General features: G+C 33.4%; 1 protein-coding gene across 1 annotated transcript in view; it reads right to left on the minus strand.

Annotated features, from left to right (window-relative positions):
• The window catches only part of LOC114324546 (uncharacterized), a 33202-nt gene extending 17349 nt beyond the window's left edge, over window positions 1–15853 (minus strand). The window contains exons 1-3 of the mRNA XM_028272401.2: window positions 15583–15853; window positions 10816–11103; window positions 5257–5437 (exon numbers count right to left, since the gene is read on the minus strand). Coding sequence (XP_028128202.1) covers window positions 5257–5437; window positions 10816–11103; window positions 15583–15675 — 562 coding nt within the window. The 5' untranslated portion in view covers window positions 15676–15853. The remainder of the gene's footprint in view (window positions 1–5256; window positions 5438–10815; window positions 11104–15582) is intronic.
• Between the last annotated feature and the right edge of the window lie 6446 nt (window positions 15854–22299).

Raw genomic sequence — 22299 nt, forward strand, 5'->3', positions numbered from 1 at the left:
CTAAAAATGATTTTTATTTGTAATTGGAACATGTAAACGTATAGTACTTAAGGTACTCTCGAAAAAATTTTCAGCCAAAAATATTCATTTTTGTAGAGTTGACTGCAGTTTTTCGACAACAGCCCTTTTTTGCGGTGGGCAGCATAACTACATAAGTTCAGTCTCATCTGAAATCAAAAAATCAAAAAGTTTCTTGTAGTTTATACCTCTGGCTAGTGAATGAACGAAGGAATTAAAAAAAAAACGAAATTTGAAGATTTTACATAAGTTTAAACACATTTTCGACCCCAATTTTTGTCATTTTTTCAAAAATGACCAATTTTAAAGTAGTTTTTTTTTATAAAACAAAAACAACTTCACCCAATAAAAATTCCTTCGTTCATTCACTAGCCAGAGGTATAAACTACAAGAAACTTTTTGATTTTTTGATTTCAGATGAGACTGGACTTAGTTATGCTGCCCACCGCAAAAAAAGGGCTGTTATCGAAAAATTGCAGTCAACTCTACAAAAATGAATATTTTTGGCTGAAAATTTTTTTGAGAGTACCTTAAGTACTATACTTTTACATGTTCCAATTATAAATAAAAATAATTTTTAGTTTTCGAGATATATTTTTTTTTAAAAGTCATTTTTTTACCCGCGAGACCTATGTAACCCCTTAACAATGGGCTAAAATCATTTTAGAGCATTTGTAATAAAACACTATGTATCTCGGTAAGGAAGAATATTTTATTTAAGTGTTTTGGGTTAAATCTTCGTATTTTGTGCTAAGGTTTCTCCAGTTACAATATGGACAATTGTTAATGAAACACCCTGTATATGTATCCTAAAGTGAAATCTACATTAAAAGCAATAAGATGAGTCCGCTGAAGCTGTTAAAGAGAAAACAGCACCCATCCTGAAGGAGCTGATACAAGAAGACTTTCAACACTGACAGAAATGTCTAACGTCAAGTTTTTCTAGGTGGGACATGAAGACTGTCAGATAATAAGATATGTGAAGGGGTCGAAAAAATTTAAAGGAGGAACTCCATTTTTTGCACGTTTTCCCATGCTATTGTTTAAACAACAAACATTAAATTTTCAATTTCTCGCTATAGTCCGTTCCCTGACGGTAAAATATTGCAAAATGTATAAATTTTAAAGAACCGCTTGAAAAAACATCATTTTTGTTATTTAATAGCCACTCCTCGTACAGCTATAAACCTTTTTTAAACAGACGTTCAACATTACCAAACGACTGTAAAATGTGATTTTCGGTAGTAAAATGCACTGTGTTATATTCCATTACAAACTTATACAAACTAAAAATGCATATCAGCGACAATAAACAGAAAAATACAAATGTTTTGAGAGATGCGTGACCTACATTCATATTAAAAATGTTTATCACAGTAATAAATATGATAATTCATGTTGTGATATTTATTTACATTGATAGGTTTAACTTTTGTTAAAAATGATTGAGAATTATTTTTAAAAGATAAATTTATGAATTACTACCATTCATCTGCACATAAATGTCAAATAAAATCGACCAGAAATATGGCTTACTACTTTGCAGAAAAAGTTTTGACAACAATGATAACTTCCATAATAATAATTGACTTTCCCCTCACTCGAATATGTCGTAAATAAAAAAAAATTAAAATATTTATATAATATTAAACCGGTATTAATCTCCAACGTATGGAAGACCAACGACAGGTTAGAAGAGTATGGGAAGCCAAAACATGGAAGGAAGCAAGGAGAGGGAGACCTAAAATGACCTGGGACAAAACAGTTGGGCAACTGCTGGTAAGAAGAGGAACCACTTGGAATGAAGCAAGACGAATGGCAAGAAATAAAAAAGAATGGCTAAAATTTTTATACCAGCCCAAGTAGCACCGAATGGGTTTATAAGTATTTTAAGTATGCTTTAAAACTGTAGAATAAAACTAAAATTAAAACCATTTGGTCTTTGTAAACTTTAATGTTGCAATAAAACCGCTTTCAGCATAAAATGGTCCACACTGAAAGAGGTCAATAAAACCAAAAATAAAAACCTTCTTAAAACTTTTGTTTTCTTAAGCAACTGATTTTAAAGCTGCCGTGGAGGTACTTTTAAAACCATGTTCTTCTTCTCTTCTTCTTCTTAACTCAGGCGAAACTCGTTAGTCTCTGGCACTTGGTCATAAGACCTTTGTACCAAACCCTGTTCTTCTCCTTAAACTTTAATAAGTCCTGTGGCCTCAACGAAGGCCAACAGTTTTCTTATTGGTAGTTTTAGGATATCTTCTGGTTCAAACCTCATTTGACCAGTGAAGTCCTGCCTTACATCACCTAGCACACTGCAATGGCATAGTATGTGTATGGCAGTTTCTTCTTCCATTTCGCACTTTCTGCACCATGGTTCATTCACCTTACCTAGTTTGTATAGGTGATTTCTTAAATGGCAATGTCCAGTCACCATTTCAGTGACCGTTTTGATCTCTCGTTTATTGAGGTTCAACAAACTGTTCGAGAGTTTTTTATCAATATTCTTGATTATTTTTTTAGTCTGGATTTGCCCTTGAGTGGTTCTCCATTTATTTTGATGATTCTTTATCAGCCATTTCTGAACCTCGTTTTTCATAGCATCTTTAGTGATGCCACAGAAAGGTTCAGGGCCTTCAAAAGTTTCTCTCGAGCCTTGTTTCGCTAACATATCTGCTCGTTCGTTCCCATGCACCCCTTCATGACCCGGCACCCATATTAAAGACACTTTATTGTCTTTTGCCAGGTTATTGAGGAGATCTTTGCAGTTTCTCACCAGTTTTGATTTGGTGAGAGGGTTCTTTACAGCCAGAATAGCCGATTGCCTATCTGTGTAAATGTTGATTCTGTTAGCTTTAGGGTCTTCATCAATGATTTCATCAATGTAGGCCACCAAAGCAAAAACTTCAGCCTGGAACACCGTTGTATGTTGACCTAGACTGTAAGATTTATTATAGTTACATGTTTGCCCAAAGACTCCTGATCCAGTACCATGGGCAGTTTTAGATCCATCAGTGAACCATATTAAGTCCCCATTAATATTTGGGACTTTTTGTTCTCTAGATGGTATATTTGTGTTAATCTTCTCAGTGAAAATTAGTTCTGGTGTCATCATATCTGAGTTCATCATAAAGATGGATTCCTCAAGTATAGTCCCAGAAATGTTTGTGTGGCTATTCAATACATAATTTGGCCTCCAAGTATTGTTTGCTTTGAGTCTCAGGATGGTCATAAAGGCTACCGCCGAAATATATAATTCCAGCGGAGGGAGACCTGTGATAGCCTCTAATGAAGCCGTTCCTGTACTATTCAAGGCTCCTGTTATATTTAGAAGCGCTTGTCTTTGTAGGGTGGTGAGAGTGGTCACACAAGATTGCAAAGCCGTCTTTCTCCACCAGAGTACTGACCCATAAGTGACTGTCGGTCGTATCACTGATGTGTACAACCAACATCTCACCTTTGGTTTCAATCCCCAGGTTTTACCTACAACTCGTCTGCAGTTCCAGAAGAGTCGCTTAGTCCTATTGGTTATATTGGTAATATTATGAGTATTCCAATTGAGTTTCGAATCCAGGGTTACCCCTAGATACTTAACCTCATTGGTTCTTTCCAGTATTGTCCTTTTCATGATCATTTTTCAGTGCGTAACAAATGATAGGAAAAAGGGTAAGTCCGTGATAATACACATTTATGACATTTATTCTAACATGACATTTTAGTTCAATCTGACAGTTGTCACATTTTATTTTCAATTTGGAATAAAAACAAATCAAATGTGTTTCTTGCATTTATAAAATGGTATTTTCGTTGATTTGTATAGTCTTATAAATTATACAGATTATATTTGTAATATTATTACCTAATTAAAAAAAATTATTTTTTTATTATGGCGCCATCTATCGACAACTAGAATAACTAGAATAAATGTTATAAAAATGTCACCGACGAAATGTGATCACCGACGTGCCTTTTTTTCTGTCACAACAATTTAATGCGTTAGAAAGAAATCGAAAAACTGTGACGCACTGAAAGATGATCATGAGAAATACTGTACCTCTCCAAATAATTTCAGCTCACTCAATCCAGTAAGCTTCCTCTTATTTGTAAAGGCTACCAGTTTAGTTTTAGAAGGGTTCACGGAGAGGTTCTCTTTCAGACACCAGTTCTCTGTGTAGTGAAGGGCATATCGCATCTGATACGCAACAGTGCTGGGAAATTTTACCCTAGTTACTATTACGATATCATCTGCGAAACCTTGGACCCAGATTCCTTGGGCGCTTAGCCCATGAATCAGATCATCGACAACTATGTTCCATAATGACGGTGACAATACACCGCCTTGAGGGCATCCCTTAGTTGCCCTCCGATTTATGGTATCTTCATGCGTATCTGTGGATATTATTCTGCTCTGAAGCATCTGAATAATCCACTTGCATGTTGTGTTGTTGATTTTCTTCCTCACCAGTGCGCTTTGTATAGACCCGATTGAGGTATTATCAAATGCACCTTCTATATTTAAAAATGCAACAAGGGCGACTTCTTTCTGATGCAGACTCCTTTCGAGTTCCGAAACTAGATTGTGTAGGGCTGCTTCACTTGATTTCCCTGCTTGATACGCCCATTGCCGTTGATGCAGTGGATTTCCATTTAAATTGTTTTTCTTGATGTGTTCATTCAAGATTTTTTCCATGGTTTTTAACATGAATGAGGTCAGACTTATAGGCCTGTAGGATTTTGCTAAGGTGTAATCTGTTTTTCCTGGTTTGGGAATAAACGCCACCCTTGCCCTTCTCCAAGCTTTGGGAATGTATCCCAGAGCATGGCTAGCTCTAAATATTGTGATCTAAAACCATATTAAAAGACTATAGCCTATATATACTAAACCTATATATTAAAAGTTTTATAGCAAACTTAAAAAGGTTTCTTAAATGGAGGCTTTTAAAGACAATTTACCTTATTATATACATAAACTCTAAATTAAAATGATTCTTTAAAACCATATACTCCATATAGAACTCCTGAGTTTTTTTGTTAATCCAGCTATAACTTAAAAAATCTTACATAAACAGAAGTAATGCAATGTACGTTACCTGTCTCTAGGAGACTTAGTATGTAGTAATGAACACTCCAGAGAATGAGTCGAAAGCTTTAAGTAGCCAAATTCGATATGAACTGAATGACTTTAAAATTAATCTTGAGGTAAAAATTAAAAATCAATAGACAAAAATATCGAATACTCACCACTGTGTCCATAAAGTATATAGTCCAAGGAAGCTTCCTCTGTATTGGTGATATGTTTATCAGTACAACAGGAATTTATCAATTTCTCAGTGTTATTTACCATACTAATTACTTCTGAGAACATTTTGAAACTTTCTGCACATTTGTAACATATCAAAGACGGTTCTTTTTCGCTTATAACCTGAAAGCAATCAAATCACAATATTTGTCATTTTGATGATTTTTACATAATTAACAATACTATGTTTTCATGAATTAAAAGGTCAATTCTTAAAAAGGTAAAAAGTCTTTCAATTTATTTTAGACTATAATGGATTATATACTACACCTCTGGCAAGTGCTGGACGGATTGAGTAGCTCAGTAGTACCAACTACCCATACTTTTTGCTTTTGAGACTATGAAAAGGCATTTGATTGTACCATGGTGTGGACCATGGAACAAGCTTTGAAAAATTTTAGAATATATTTGAGATACAGTCGAACCCGCTTATTAGAATACCTGTTAAAGGAATATCCCGGTTTAAGGAATATAAATTTGAGGACCCGAAAGGTTTCTAGTAGCCACGAATGATCGGTTATTAGAATATCCCGGTTTTAGGAATATTTTTGCTTGGCACGAAGGCTATTCCAATAAGCGGGTTTGACTGTATAGGCAATTAATATACAGGGTTGCGCGCTAATAACCGGCAAAATAGCTCAAAAGATGGAAAACATAATACATTGCGAAACAAAAAGGGATGAAGCTAGTGGAGGTGGAAATTATCGTTATAAACGTATTAAGTAACATTACATTACATAGTTTCCCACCTTTAGACGTATCAGAGGAGTATGACAACTGCCACTGTGACAGTAGAATTTTATAAAATACTCCTGTCACAGACGTCAAAAGATTGGAAACTATGTAATGTAATGTTACCTAATATGTTTATAACGATAATTTCCAGCTCCACTAGTTTCATCTCTTTTTGTTTCACAATATGTTATGTTTTCCATCTTTTGAGCTATTTTACCGGTTATTAGCGCGCTCATCACTGTATAATATATATGAAAACGCAACTATGATAGTACAACTAGAAGAAAATGCATATCCCATCACCATTAAGAGAGGAGTTGGACAAGACAACATAATAATCATCAAAGCTGTTTAATCTAGCCCTAGAAGACGTCTTCAAAACTACAAATTGGTCAAAATATAGCATTAACGTTAAGGCAAGAAGTTAAACCACCTCAGATTCGCCGACAGCATCATGATTACAAACTATGGTGGAAGGACTCGCGAATAGCTCCTAATCTATCTGCCTACTAATGAATATGACAAAACAATGACAAACAAAGAGGACCCCAGATGCATAACTGTAAATGTCAATGAGAACAAGAACACATCTACCTATGCAAAATTTTTAAACTTAACAAAGGGAACCAAAGTGCAGAGAATCACTAAAATAGCAAGACTAGTTCAGAGAAATAAGGAAAAAAATATCCTGTTGGTGACGTCAACCCCCTCCAGGCCGAAACCAAATTTTTTGAGTAGTATGGACATCTATATTAATAACCTATGTTTCCTGCAGCCGATTTTGATGATATACATAGTTATAAACAAATAAAGATCAAAAAACGGTAAATTTTCGCTTTTTTCGTCTATTACCAAAAAGTTAATAGGTCTGGATCCCGCGTATGAAAAAAAGAGTTGATTAATAGCAAGCTGAAAATTTGTTAATAGCTTAAGGGTGTCTAGACGGAAAAACTTTGATATATGAGAGCACTGGAACAGGGGAAGTTTTAATTGTGGAACAGGTTAAAAATTTGGAATGGTCAGACCACGAAAACGGCACATGCATTTTGTCCGACAGAACAGACTTAAACTCACCGAACAGAGAATAAACTCTCATAGAAAAATCAGACTGCTATTTATCAAAAAATGGGCGTTTTAATGAGCGGAACATGTAGAATATGCCAAATGACACGAATTATGACAGGTGATAAATAGCAGTCTGATTTTTGCATGAGAGTTTAATCTCTGTTCGGAGAGTTTAAGTCTGTTCTGTCGGACAAAATAAATGTGTCGTTTTCGTGGTCTGACCGTTCCAAATTTTTAACCTGTTACACAATTAAAACTGCCCCTGTTCCAGTGTTCCCATATATCAAAGGTTATCCGACTAGACACCCTTTAGCTATTAACAAATTTTCAGCTTGCTATTAATCAACTTTTTTTCATACGCGGGATCCAAACCTATAAGCATTTTAAACAAATTTGAGAGTAAGAAACTCATAAATCGTATAAAAAACTTCAATATGGCGTTCGCTGAATATGTCTATCCTTATTGGTTGCGTAGAAAATTGCAAAATAAATCATAAATTTTGAGTTTTTATAAATATTCATAACTTATGTAAAAATTAAGTTAGAACCTTCGTATTACACGGAATACTGAGACTTCTTGTGCTTAAATTATATTTCAAATTTCAAAGCAATTGGTCAAATAGTTTAAAAGTTATTTAATTTGTTTATCCCAAATTAATTTTTTTGCAACACCTAAGTCAGAAAATGATGAAGTCACAGTAATACTTTGGATAGTTTATGAAAAAAGAAGATTTACACTATTAATTTAATTAAAAAAAATTGACAACAAATAATTCTAAATATTGCAAAATTATTTTGCAAGAACATGTGAATTAAAAAAATGGGAGGGGGGGCTAACTTCGTCCCTAATTGTCGTAGAACAATTGTTTTTCTTTCTACAAATAATATGTATAAAAATTTAGTCTTTCTAAATATGAAAAAATAATTTTTCTACGGGTAACGGTTAAAAAGTTATTCTAATTGTTTATAAGTAAGCAAAAAATCGACATGTATTACTTTTTGTCATTTTTTTTTTTTTAATTAAGTTAGGGCCGGTTTTTCAGTGCTGGGTTAACCCAGATTTTTCGGTCACCGAAATTTTTATGGTTAATCAGTTTTTCAGTACTAAGTTATCGCTTAAACCCGTTTAAGTTGACCAAGATTTTAACCGATACTCGCTATCACAGGTGGTTTAACTCCGAATTTTCCGACAGACGTTTATCTATATTTGCTGACAGAAGAGGTTAGTTAAATTATGACATTTTGTGTTATCGCGGGGAAATATTGTATTATGTATTATTATATTCTTGATTATATCTTCATCATCAGATGAAGAATCGGAACTTGAATGCATTAATCATTTTTGTAATGTTATGTTATTTGTTATTTATAAAATAGGTTATGAAATTCTATTTTGTTTATTTTTCTGTCAAAAATCTATAGAATTGCACATCTTGGTATAAAGCACTGAAAAACGATATAAGGGTTAAAATATTGGTTAAAATTTAAACTAGGTTAGCTAACCAAAATTTTAACCGCTCACTGAAAAACCGGGCCTTAATAGTATAAATAATCTTCTTTCATAAACTGTCCGAAGTATTACTGTAACCTCATAATTTTCTGACTTATAGTGTTGCAAAAAAATGAATTTGCGATAAACAAATTAAATAAATTTTAAACTATTTGACCAATTGCTTTGAAATTTAAAATATAATTTAAGCACAAGAAGTCTCAGCATTCCGTGTAATAAGAAGGTTCTAACTTAATTTTTACATAAGTTATGAACATTTATAAAATCTCAAAATTTATTACTTATTTTGCAATTTTCTAAGCAACAAATAAGGATAGACATATTCAGCGAACGTCATATTGAAGTTTTTTATATGATTTATGAGTATCTTTTTCTCAAATTTGTTTAGAATGCTTCACTTTTTAGTAATAGACGAAAAAAGCGAAAATTTGCCGTTTTTGATCTTCATTTATTTATAACTATGTATTTCATCAAAATCGGCTGCAGGAAACATAAAGGTTATTAATATAGATGTTCATACTACTCAAAAAATTTGGTTTCGGCCTGGAGGGGGATGTGTCACGAGAAAAATCTTATATCTCTGGACTAGGCTGGCATTGGCAGGATTTGGAAAACTTGGAGTTGAATACTTAGAATCGCAAAATACCTCAATACTTAAGGAGCAAAGTTTTCAACCAATGTATGCTTCCTATCATGAGATCTGGATGTCAAACTTCGACTCTAACTAAGGCAAATATGAACAAACTAGCCACCACAGAAAGGTAAGGAAAAGGGCAATGTTCGTAGTTATATATCTTCATATAAAAAGGTCAATTATATCACAACAAAAACTCAAATGGAGCTTAGCAGGCCACATCGCTAGACATCGATGGAAGGAGTTAGGAGAAGCATACTTATGTCTAAAAATGGACCATGGAAGGACAAGAAGAAAATTATGTGACCTATAACATGACCTACATAGATGTACGCTGTTACATTAGCTATCTGTCAATGCCTCACTAAATATTAATCGGACTCCCAGGTAAACCACTGTTTGTGGAGGTGTGTGACTACCTACATTTAGGAACAGAGTTTCTATAGCCGCCTCAATGTCTCCGGAATACCTCTATTTATTCCAAACAAGATCTTCTAATTTTCTGGTGAAGACGAGGGAACAGGACCAGTGTATTTAAATAGACAAATTTTAAATATTATGTATTATACAGTATGGTGCAAATGAAAGAATAAATTCGATATTTCGTAAACCAGCGTCTTTACGGAAAAATCCCGAAACACGTCGATTTTTATTTTTAAATTGTGATATTTTGGCGTATATATCACACAAGTGACGTCATCCATCTGGGCGTGATTTTTTTTAAACGATGATTTTTTAAAACGAGAATAGGGGTCGTGTGCTAGCTCATTTGAAAGGTTATTCAATTCTCTATTCAGTAATATAAACATTAACATCGTTATTTATACAGGGTGCCCAAAAACAATTTTCTTATATGAAATTATTTGACAAAAAAAGAAGAATGTATGTAATTTATTTAATTCAAAATACTTACTACTGTCAGAAAACAGGAAAAAATGTTTATTCGAAAAATTAACATTGCTTTTCGCTTAAATTAATTGTTCAAACTTTCAAAAAGCAGGTGCCTAGCGGGAGCTGACTTGAACATTGAATTTAAGCGAAAAACAGTGTTTATTTTTCAAATAAACATTTTTTTCTGTTTTCTGATAACAGTAAAAAGTATTTTGTATTAAATAAATTACATACATTCTTCTTTTTTGTCAATTAATTTAATTAAAAAAATTGTTTTTGGACACCCTGTATAAATAATTATGTTAATGTTTACATTACTAAATAAAGAATTGAATAACCTTTCAAATGAGCTAGCACACGACCCCTATTCTCATTTAAAAAAAATTATCGATTACGTCATCACGGCCAATAGATGACGTCACGCATGTGATATATATGCTAAAATATCATAAAACGACCTTGTTTCGAGATTTTTCCTTAATGTCGCTAGTTAACGAAATAACGAATTTATTCCTTTCATTTACACCATACTGTATAAATTATATTTTAGTGTAAAAAAAAATAGTGTTAGTATAAATTAAAAATAGGTGGAAATTAATTAAAATAAAAACAACGTCAATAATTTTTTTTTGTAATTCAAATATTTAATACATAAACAATACTCACCACTTCTGGAATATAAAGTGTCAGCGTATTAATAATATCGTATCTTCCATACAGATTCAAACAAAAGTTATGTTCAATCAGCTGCAAACAAGTCCTGCACAACTTGACATTGATGGTCTTGTTGGTGACACACAGTTTGTTGTCTCTAACGTACACAGCTTTTGTTTCAGAACCACCATAAAGGGAGAGTATCTTATCAGTGCGAAGAATTTCGTTTTTAAACTTAACTGCTTCTTGGACTTTTTGCAAACAATTTACACATATCACTGGATCAATAGTATCAATAAACTGAAATAGGAAAAAAATTAGTTGTAGGGTCCTTTTCATGAGCATTTTTCAGTGAGTCACAAATGATAGAAAAAAGGTAAGTCCGTGATAATACACATTTATGACATTTATTCTAACATGACATTTTAGTTAAATCTGACAGTTGTCACATTTTATTTGCAATTTGGCATAAAAACAAATCAATTGTGTTTATTGCATTTATAAAATAGTATTTTCTTTGATTTGCATAGTCTTATAAATTGTACAGATTATATTTTCGTATAGATATTATATAATTCGTAAATAATTTTTTCTTCGATTATAGCGCCATCTATCGACAACTAGAATAAATGTTATAAATGTCTGTAATCACAGACGTGCCTTTTTTCTGTCACATACAATTTAATGCGTTAGAAAGAAATTGAAAAACTGTGACACAATGAAAAATGCTCATGAAAAGGACTTTAGCAGTGATATTAATGTGTATTTTTGCATAACGATATGAATTATTATTATTATTTTAAGCGTTTGTTTATTTTAGTACCTTGTATAACTGTATAAAATATTTTCAAAATATAATAATTTATAATTTTTACACAGTACTCCTATTAGTCCAGTCTTTCACGGTTTTTGCTCTAAATTTTAAAGAACCGCTTGGATTGACATGAAATTAGGCATACGTATAGCTTACATGTCAAAGAAAAAAAGTGATATTGTGCCGATGTGTGCTTTTGCCCTGGGGGCGACTTTCACCCCCTCGTGGGGGTGAAAAAATATATGTCCAAAATAATTCCGGAAATGGGTAAACTGACTAATTTTAAGTAACTTTTGTTCTATAGAGCTTTGTCGCCAAGTCAACACTTTTCGAGTTATTTGCGAGTGAATATGTTCATTTTTCAACAAAATAACCACATTTTTAGACGGTTTTTCGCAAATAACTCAAAAAGTAAGTATTAAAAAAAAGTGTTTAAAAAAAGCTGTATTTTTGTTTTTACAAAAAGTTTCTAGCATTAAATTTAAGCAAGTTACGCTCAAAATAAAGTTGGTTCCTTTTGTTTTTGCAAAAAAAAATCGGGAAGACCACCCCCTAATTAGCAACTTAAATGAAATTAATCGATACGGCTCCACAAATTATTTTACTTATTTCTGTTTATATGATCTGTAAGTTCATACCGGTACCGGTACCGGGTCGCGACCCACCATTTGGGAAACGCTGATGTAGATCACTTAGCTTGGTCACTCTTCAATTCATCATTCTCTTTGCCTTATCATGCGGGGTCGGCTTCCCTAATTGCATTTCTCCACACAATTCTACCTTGGGTCATATCAATTTTAATCCCCTTTACCAACATGTCCTGCCTTATCGTGTCCCCCCAGGTCTTCTTTGGTCTTCCTCTCCTACTCCTTCCAGGAATCTGCACTTCAGCTATTCTTCGTATTGGGTGATTAACGTCTTGACGTTCAACATGACCAAACCATCTTAACCTATGCTCTTTCATTTTGGCATCAATTGGTGCCACACCTAGACTTCCCCTAATCAATTATTAATAATAATATATAATAATCCTGCATCCAGGTTTTTTGGGCTAAACAGCATTTTTCTGTTTTAACCCTTCCAGTAACTATGCTTAAGTTACGAATATCGGGAGAGTGATTCATCGTTTAAATGTGGAATATCCTCAAATTTAAATTTACACAGCGGCCCACGAAAACTACCTGTTCAATTTGCGTTTCCTCATAAGAAAGCAGAGAATGTATAATTACTACATTTATTTGTGCTTCTCTATTGGGACCGTGCAAGTTCGGCAAAGCGACCTCTATTTCTACGCTCTGTACTTTTATTCGCACTTTTAATTATATTGGCCAATTATATTAGTCCTGGTTGCTGGATAATTGTCAAGACCATAGTCCAAAAAAATAATAAGAAGAAAAAAATAAGATGCAGGTTATGTTTAGCAAACGTAAACAATTGTATGTAGTAAATAAAATCCGTTATTAAAATGCAGTATTGCAAGCAAAATACAATTAATTAAATTTACCTTTATATAATAATTGCATATCATATCAATATTGTGGAGCAATATATAATTTTTCTAAGTCAATGACAGAAGGTATGAAATATACGTCAATTTGACAATTTCAATTGACAATATGAATTATTTAAGATAGTTGCAATATTTCTCCGCGACTCGCGCACGGTCGTTTCTCGTTTCCCTTTCCAAGTACTTGCACACCGCGAATAGAAAACTTACCCACCGGCTGTCATACAGTGTAGCCGATTGTTGTTCACAAGAAGCATTTATGGTCATGCCATACAGAACCTGAATTCTAGACGCAGCTCATGCAACGATTATTACTGTCATAAAAATACCAAAAAACATGATTTGGCAACTTACAAAATATTGCAGGGTTCCCTCACAGCCGGCCACAAGATATAAAACAAGAAATCCACAAAAAACCAGTTTGTTCTCGGCAACAAACTTGCAATACATTTCATATATGCGTTCATTTACACTGGCGTTTCTAGCAGGAATTGGATCGTTGTATTTTGTGATTAGATTTAATTTGTGTGGTAGAAGTTTATGTACTTATTTTAAAGTGAATTTTTAGTCATATTCTGCTTCTGGTTCATTTAAGCGGACGTGAAGTTAGCCCGAATTAAAAAATAAAAAAAATAATTACAAATAACAGGGGGTTGGTTTCGCACTTTAAGGGGTTGGACAAACGTTGCGAGGGGGTGGACAAACGGGTAGTTGGGATTCTGTTCCCGAATTAACGTTTAAACACGCATTTAAGCGGACGTGAAGTTAGCCCGAATTAAAAAATTAAAAAAATAATTAAAAATAATTGCAAACAACAGGGGGTTGGTTTCGCACTTTAAGGGGTTGGACAAACGCTGAAAAGGAGTGGACAAACGGGTAGTTGTGATTCTGAACCTGAAGTAACGTTTAAATGTGTTTTTAAGCGGACGTGAACTTGGCCCGGGTTGCGAATTAAAAAAAATAAATTAAAGTCTTCAAGGGGTTGTTTTGCACATTAAGGGGTTGGACAAACGCTGCGAGGGTGTAGACAAATGGGTAGTTGAGATTCTGCTCCCGCATAAACATTCATTCTAATGTCTGAAGTACTTTTTTGGCGGTACTGTCCTATTATCCGTAAGCAATAGATTATATATATAAAAAAAAATGATTTTAAAAATATCAGATTGTGGACAAAAAAAAATTATGTGGTGGACAAACATGGACAAACAATATAGCAAGAGTTTTTTTAAATTTTCGAAAATTTGTGGATTTGTGAAGTTAGCCCGAAAAAAAAATTTTGTTTATAAAAAAGAATTGATGGGTGGACTAACGAAATAAAATGGTGGACAATCAATGGACAATCGAATGGCGTCGATCACATTTTTTTTCCTGACTTTTTCGGGCTAAGTTCACGGACCTCAGAGATTGCTTTCAAAGTTAGAAAAAAAAAATAGAAAATAAATAACATAAGATTATATAAATATATAATAAACAAATAATATAAATATAACTATTATTTATATCTTTGAAAACGGTTTTTGGGTATGGAGATCGAAACGCCAGTAAAATCCTGTAAATAAAAATATATTGTGACCAATTTTAACAAATAATATTTAAAAATATATAATTAACGTTGAAATAAAAGTGAGTGTACGCCACTGGATCTTCATGCGTCTTTCCGCGCTTCCCCACCTTTAAAGGATGATGTCACTTTCCCCATATTCGTAACTTAAGCATACTTCCATAGCTGAAAGAAGTTTTTCAAAATTTTAAGTTGACTAAAACCTACCTTAGCACTTCTATGAGAAAGGAACAACTATCAGACATTGTTACTGTCTACAGAAACCGAAAATCTAGAGAAATTTAAATGTTCTTCAGGTGTGGACGCTTTAATAAATAAATTTGCTGAACAAAAGGCGAGAAAAGTTCATTTTTGTTTGTTTGGGTAATATATTATTTGCTGCAGGAGCATTTGTATTTATAATTATATTTGTATACTTTATAACTATATTTAATAAATATTTTGTTCAATACTAGTGTTTTTGCTTCCTTTGTTGAACATTTTTTTAGCACTATGCCATATCAGTCATGTAAAAGGGCCCTGCGACAAACTTTAATAGGGGTCCCTGTGGGCCTAGCTAGTCCACTGATAATGACACTACAATATAGCAAATAAATAACTTTTATAACTTTGAGTACCACAAAAAGGTCATTCAAATTGTTAAAAAAGACTGCAAAAGTTCTTTGGAAATTACCTCCTGAATTTAAGAAAAGTTAGTTGTGACTGTGACAATAATCAAAAGTAAATTTGAATTCGTTTATAAAGTACTATAAGATAATATGTATAACTAACTGAACATCACAACTTTTCAATTATAACCCACTGAAATAGGGATAATAGGTCAATAGTGTCTCAATAAAACAAACTAGAAAGTAGTGTTAATGTTACTGTCAGATCATGAAAAACTTTAATACTCACCCTTTTTCGTAGGACAGCAGTTAACATATCACAAATAGCACCTTGGAGCTTCTCATAATTATTATCGTCAGTCAAACATAACCTACACAACATTTTTTCCGAAAGGGATTACAGTTTGAACTTAATCAACTAACTTGTCGGCTCCTATTCCAATCGAATGTAGAATTAATACATTTTTGAATGAACAGTTACTTTTTAAAAATTGTTTTTAACTTTCGAAGATAACAAACTCCTAAATTCTAGAAACTGTTTTTCGGACGCTTATATACATAGATTTATAATACTCTAGATTGCGCCTTACGATCTTAAAATGGGTGACGGTTGCGACAGAGATAAATGAGCCTATTTGGTCGGTAGTCTCTTTTTAATTTAAGGGGAATATCGACGACGTGACTATCCCACTTTATCGAGTATTATGTATTGACAGTTCGAGCGGGTGGTGACGAGAAATGGTCTTTGGACTTCGGACATGGATAATCGTGGTTCGAATCCCATACCAACTTTACCTTTTTTATTTTTAATTTAATCAATATTGCGTTTATTAGATATTTTTACATCTGAAAAATGGACCTAAGTAAATCTAGCAGATAATAAATGTATGTATAGTAAGTTAATATTGGAATACATAATTATTTGTAAAATAAGTCATTCGTTATTAATATAAATTCGGCCTTATTCGAATGACGTGAATAAGGTTTGTATTGCTTCTACCTTTTTAAAAAATTGTAATAATAGTTTCATAAATAAAAATAATATCTAATTACTTATAATTGAATCGGTCATTTCAAAAACAGCAAAGTCCACAATTTTCAGAAACTAGCTTTTTGAGAGGAACAGACTCCTTTAAGATAAACGTTGTGTGCAAAAACGACACCAGTCCAGTAAAAACATTAGGAACAAAACTACAATATAACTCTGAATTTTGATGTCATCCATTTCATCCATCTTTCGACTATATAGGTAGTTTTCTTTGCTCTTCTGTAAAATTAGGAATATGTGACTCGTGTCTCGTGTTGTTTTTGAAATGACCGATTCAATTAATAAATCGATCATGGTACATTATGTTGATATTAATTATTGGTAATTTGTACGAATATTTTTAACAATTACTTTATACTATTGTACCATTATAACTTATTAAAAAAATAACTGGCTTTTATATTTTTAAAAATCTATAGGTACCTACACAGTTTTTCTTATTTGTTATATATTTCTTTGCATAGATTTATTTTAGAGATGTAATAATATCTAATAAACGCAATATTGATTAAATAAAAAAAGTAAAGATTGGTATGGGATTCGAACCAGGATTATCCACGTCCGAAGACAAACGACCAGTTCTCGTTGCCATCCGCTCGAACTGTCAAATCATCTAAAATACTCGTCGATAGAGTAGGATAGTGACGTCGTCGATACTCCCCTTGAATTAGAAAGAGACTACCGACCAAATAGGCTCATTTATCTCTGTCGCAACCGTCACCCATTTTAAGATCGTAAGGCGCAATCTAGAGTATAATATATCTATGCTTATATATGTCAAAAATCTGAGGTTATGAAAAGAAGCATTGACGTTTGACAATTTTGACATTTGAAATATCTTCGGTGTTATGGCTCCAGTACACGTTGGGCCAACTAGTTGGGCCAATAAGTTGGGCCAAGTAAGAACAGTGAATACATGGTGATTACACGTTGGGAGTTATCAGTCTGCATTAACCTTTCTTAGTGAATAAACAAAAAACAAACTCTGATTATGGATATGGATGTGGAGACTGTAGCAGCTGCCGCAATTAATTTGTACAATGCTTATAGAAAAGTGTACCAAACAAGAGTGATTAAAAAACAATGGCGCAAACGACGGTGCTTTTACACCGAAAAAAGTATTCATATTTAAACAAAACCTTAAAATTAATACTTATAAACAGTATCAGTATTGTGAGAAGAGAAAACAAATATTTTAAACTCAACGACAACAACGTGTTCAGTGTTCATAACCAAACAGCTGTTTGGCAGATCGCGCAAGTCCCAAAAATCCTTTGATTTGTGCACCAAATACCGACAAGATTCGGTTTGTAGACCAACGCTGACCGCCAATCGCAAACTCATGCCAAGTGGTCCTGTACACGTTGGCCCAACTCCTTGGCCCAACTGATTGGCCCAACTCCTTGGCCCAACTGATTGGCCCAACGTGTACTAGTCCCATTATGTTTTTGATTTTCAATTTCTAATGCTGGGGCCACACTAGCGTCTAATGCCGTTAATTATCGCATTAGGGCTTTTCATCGATTGTCATTTGTTTCGAGCCTCTGTCATGTGTCACATAATATTAATATATCTATGTCATACGTCTTCGGTTTGTATCATTGGTAATACCAATAACGTACGACGTAGATATATCTATGAGATATATTAATATTATGTGACACATGACAGAAGCTCGAAACAAATGACTGTGAATGAAAAGCCCTATACAGAGATGGCAGAGACGCTGTAAAATTTAAAAGATAATAAATATTTTTTAAAGAAACTCAAATTGACTATTTTATGCAAGAACAAGATGATTTTCGTTGTTATATTTGAAAAATTAGCACAAATTAAATATAATTTAAAGTAGTTGAGAGAAATAAATAAAAAGAAAATAATCGTTTTCGTTTTGATTCAATTCGAGTCTCTTGCCATCCTCTGACACGGTGTTTCTGGATCTTTATCCTTTTTCAAAGAGGCTATTGCAAGTAGACTGAATTGAATCAACTCGAGACGAAGAAGAACTGCATCTATTAAAATATCTGCAGTATATTGTGGTTAGACTGTCCTCTAACGGGGAATGACAAAATAAATAAAATAAATTTCGACCACGAGTCAGGATTCTGTTAACCGAGATACTATAGTATCAAGCGGCGCCGCTAGGAGGAGCTTCTCCAACAATGCGTCTCAGAATACTTTAAGAACACTTGGTCATTTGTACTCTAAACCGAGTAAAGCATGAAAAAGAAAAAGAAAATAATCGTTTTCGTTTTGATTCAATTCGAGTCTCTTGCCATCCTCTGACACGGTGTTTCTGGATCTTTATCCTTTTTCAAAGAGGCTATTGCAAGTAGACTGAATTGAATCAACTCGAGACGAAGAAGAGGAGAAGCTCCTCCTAGCGGCGCCGCTTGATACTATAGTATCTCGGTTAACAGAATCCTGACTCGTGGTCGAAATTTATTTTATTTATTTTGTCATTCCCCGTTAGAGGACAGTCTAACCACAATATACTGCAGATATTTTAATAGATGCAGTTCTTCTTCGTCTCGAGTTGATTCAATTCAGTCTACTTGCAATAGCCTCTTTGAAAAAGGATAAAGATCCAGAAACACCGTGTCAGAGGATGGCAAGAGACTCGAATTGAATCAAAACGAAAACGATTATTTTCTTTTTCTTTTTCATGCTTTACTCGGTTTAGAGTACAAATGACCAAGTGTTCTTAAAGTATTCTGAGACGCATTGTTGGAGAAGCTCCTCCTAGCGGCGCCGCTTGATACTATAGTATCTCGGTTAACAGAATCCTGACTCGTGGTCGAAATTTATTTTAGAAATAAATAATTATCCAGCAATTAATAAATTTGAAATATTTAAGTCTATCATTTCATTCCAGGTGATCTATCTACAGTCAATTATAGTTTTGATCAGATTCACTTATCAAGATTCAGAAAGAGTAAATTGCATAAAGTGTCCGTGGATATGTTAAAGATTAGTTAAAGATTAAAGAAAGTTACCGGAAAATCCTGATATTTTGTCTGTTATTATGAATTGTTTTAAGTTGTTTTTCTGCAACTTTAGAGTAAACTATTATTGAGATAAAAGAAATAACATATTCTTTAAAAATATTTTTAATTAAAGGAACTGGTTGTTATAAACTGAATTGGTTGCGCCAAATGTATGCAACTTATATTCCTTCCTTGCAATGCTGTGTTTCTTCAAATTTATATTATTTAAAATTCAAACCAAATGACACATTACTCATTTTTAGAAATCTGGTCCCATATATTTACAGTGAAAAATTTCGTCCCTACCAATTAGCAAGCAAGTTGTTAAAAGTAATAAATGTCAAAATCAGAATATACAGGGTGTCCAGAAACTCTCCTGATAAACAAAGACCGGAGATATCTTCGATAATTTTAAAACAATTTAACCCAATTTGCCTAGTCCTAAAATGCTTTCTAAGGGAGCTAGTAGTCCTGTCGCCAGTGGGGGTACAACGGCCTCCTTAATTCAGATGGACACACCCAAGTTTTTTATGTATTTTGACCCGTAGAACACGAATTTTTTGGGTAACAGTCGATCCGGATTCCGGATGTCGATAAGATTGTTATAAACAAAGAACTTGAGGAATCACATAACAGCGATTTTTCGCAAAACAAAACATTTTGTTGTATTTTTTGGGTCATTCTAAGCAAAAAATGTTTTTACAAGTTTTTTCGTAAGATGCATAGTTTTCGACATAAACGCGGTTGAACTTTCAAAAAATCGAAAAATTGCAATTTTTGAACCCGAATAACTTTTGATTGAAAAATAAAATATCAATTCTGCTTACCGCATTTGAAAGTTCAAGTCAAATTATATCGGCTTTGATTAATTTCATTGCTAAAAATTAATTTTTTTATTGTTTAACAAAGCTATAAACACATAGTGATTGAATGATGTTTTCAATGCATTTCTCATTTGAAATCGAACGAGTAGGCTCGCATACAGAATTTCTACGTAGATTACGTACATTAAAACGCATGCATTGGGCACGGGAAACACTATGTGTTCATGGCTTTGTTTAACAAATAAAAATTTAATTTTTAGTAATACAAATAATCAAAACCGATAGAATTTGACTTGAACTTTCAAATGCAGTAAGCAGAATTGCTATTATATTTTTTAATCAAAAGTTATTCGGGCTCAAAAATTGCAATTTTTCGATTTTTTGAAAGTTCAACCGCGTTTATCTCGAAAACTATGCATCCTGCGAAAAAACTTTTAAGATCATTTCTTGCTGAGAATCACCCAAAAAATACAAAAAAATGTTTTGTTTTGCGAGAAATCGCTGTTATGTAATTCCTCAGCTTCTTTGTTTATAACAATCTTATCGACATCCGGATCAACTGTTACCCAAAAAATTCGTGTTCTACGGGTCAAAATACATAAAGAAAACTTGGGTAAGTCCATCTGAATTAAGGAGGCCGTTGTACCCCCGCTGGCGACAGGACTGTAGAGCTCTTTGAAGATGGCGTCTTGTAATTAGGTTTTTTTTTAATACCTCGATCGAGGTACCTACCAATTCTGGATCCAGAACGCCTTTATTTAGAAAAACAAAAACTGGTACGCCAGGCTTATTAATCTTCCATAGATAAATCGATTCCATATCAATTGCGAATTTCTACTACCTACTCGTCAGGCATACGTTTTGGATAGGGCAACGGTTAATTTTATTCCATAATTTTTTTATCTTTAATTTTTAAGCATTTTTGACACTGAATTATTAAATTGTTAGGCATTCTGGTACTTAAAGGTACTCTTGCTATAAGTCGGTAGAATATACCGTTTTCTAGAAAAATCGAGTTAAAAATTTTTCGTCTATTGAATTTGAAAATAATTAAAAAAAACGATGTATTTTGCCGACTTAAAGCAAGAGTAACTTTTAGTACTAGAAATACCTCGTAATTAAATAATATAGTGTCAAAAATGCTTAAAAATTAAAGACCAAAATGATATTCAATAAAATAACCGTTGATCTACCCAAAACAGACATATGTGACCGGTACTAGAAATTCGCAATTGGTGAAATCGATTTACTAGTGTAGAAAATTTTAATTTATGATATTTTTTACCAACAGACATCTTTAAGATATTTAAGGTAGTCTGTACTAACAAAAAAATGCAAATATTTTAAAGAAATACAAATATTCTGTAAATATGAGCCGTTCTTAAATCGTTGAAATCAAAACGTGTTTGATTTCAACGAACTATTGTTCACGAACAATCGTATACCTTTCCGAAATTTCGTTCCGATCTTTTATACAAACCGTTCTTATTTATTTCTCATATATTGGATTTTAATGGAAACGGTAACATATTTTTCGTGCTATGTCGTCGAAATATTTCGGGCCGATCTGGTCAGGCAAACCAGGCCTTCCTAATGTATTAACCACCTTTTTAGATATCGAAGGCGCATTTAATAACGCAACAAAAAATACTCTTTATGATGCAGCAGCATCAAAAGGGGTATCCGCTACCGCATACCGTATGGAACTTGATCAATAAGCATCATCATTCTCTTTGCCTTATCCCTATGCGGGGTCGGCTTCCCTCATTGCATTGCTCCACACAATTCTATCTTGGGTCATATCAATATTAATCCCCTTTACCAACATGTCCTGCCTAATCGTCTCCCCCCACGTCTTCTTTGGTCTTCCTCTCCTACTCCTTCCAGGAATCTGCACTTCAGCAATTCTTCGTATTGGGTGATTAACGTCTCGACGTTGAACATGACGAAACCATCTTAACTTATGCTCTCTTATTTGGCATCAATTGGTGCCACACCTAGACTTTCCCTAATATACTCATTTTTAATTTTATCCTTTTTTGTCACTCCACTCATCCATCTAGGCATTCTCATTTCCGCCACCTGCATTCGTTGTTTCTCTTTCTTTTTCACTGCCCAACATTCAGTTCCGTACATCGATAGCCGGT

Source organism: Diabrotica virgifera, chromosome 8 (assembly GCF_917563875.1).
Source record: "Diabrotica virgifera virgifera chromosome 8, PGI_DIABVI_V3a".
Lineage (NCBI taxonomy): Eukaryota > Metazoa > Arthropoda > Insecta > Coleoptera > Chrysomelidae > Diabrotica > Diabrotica virgifera.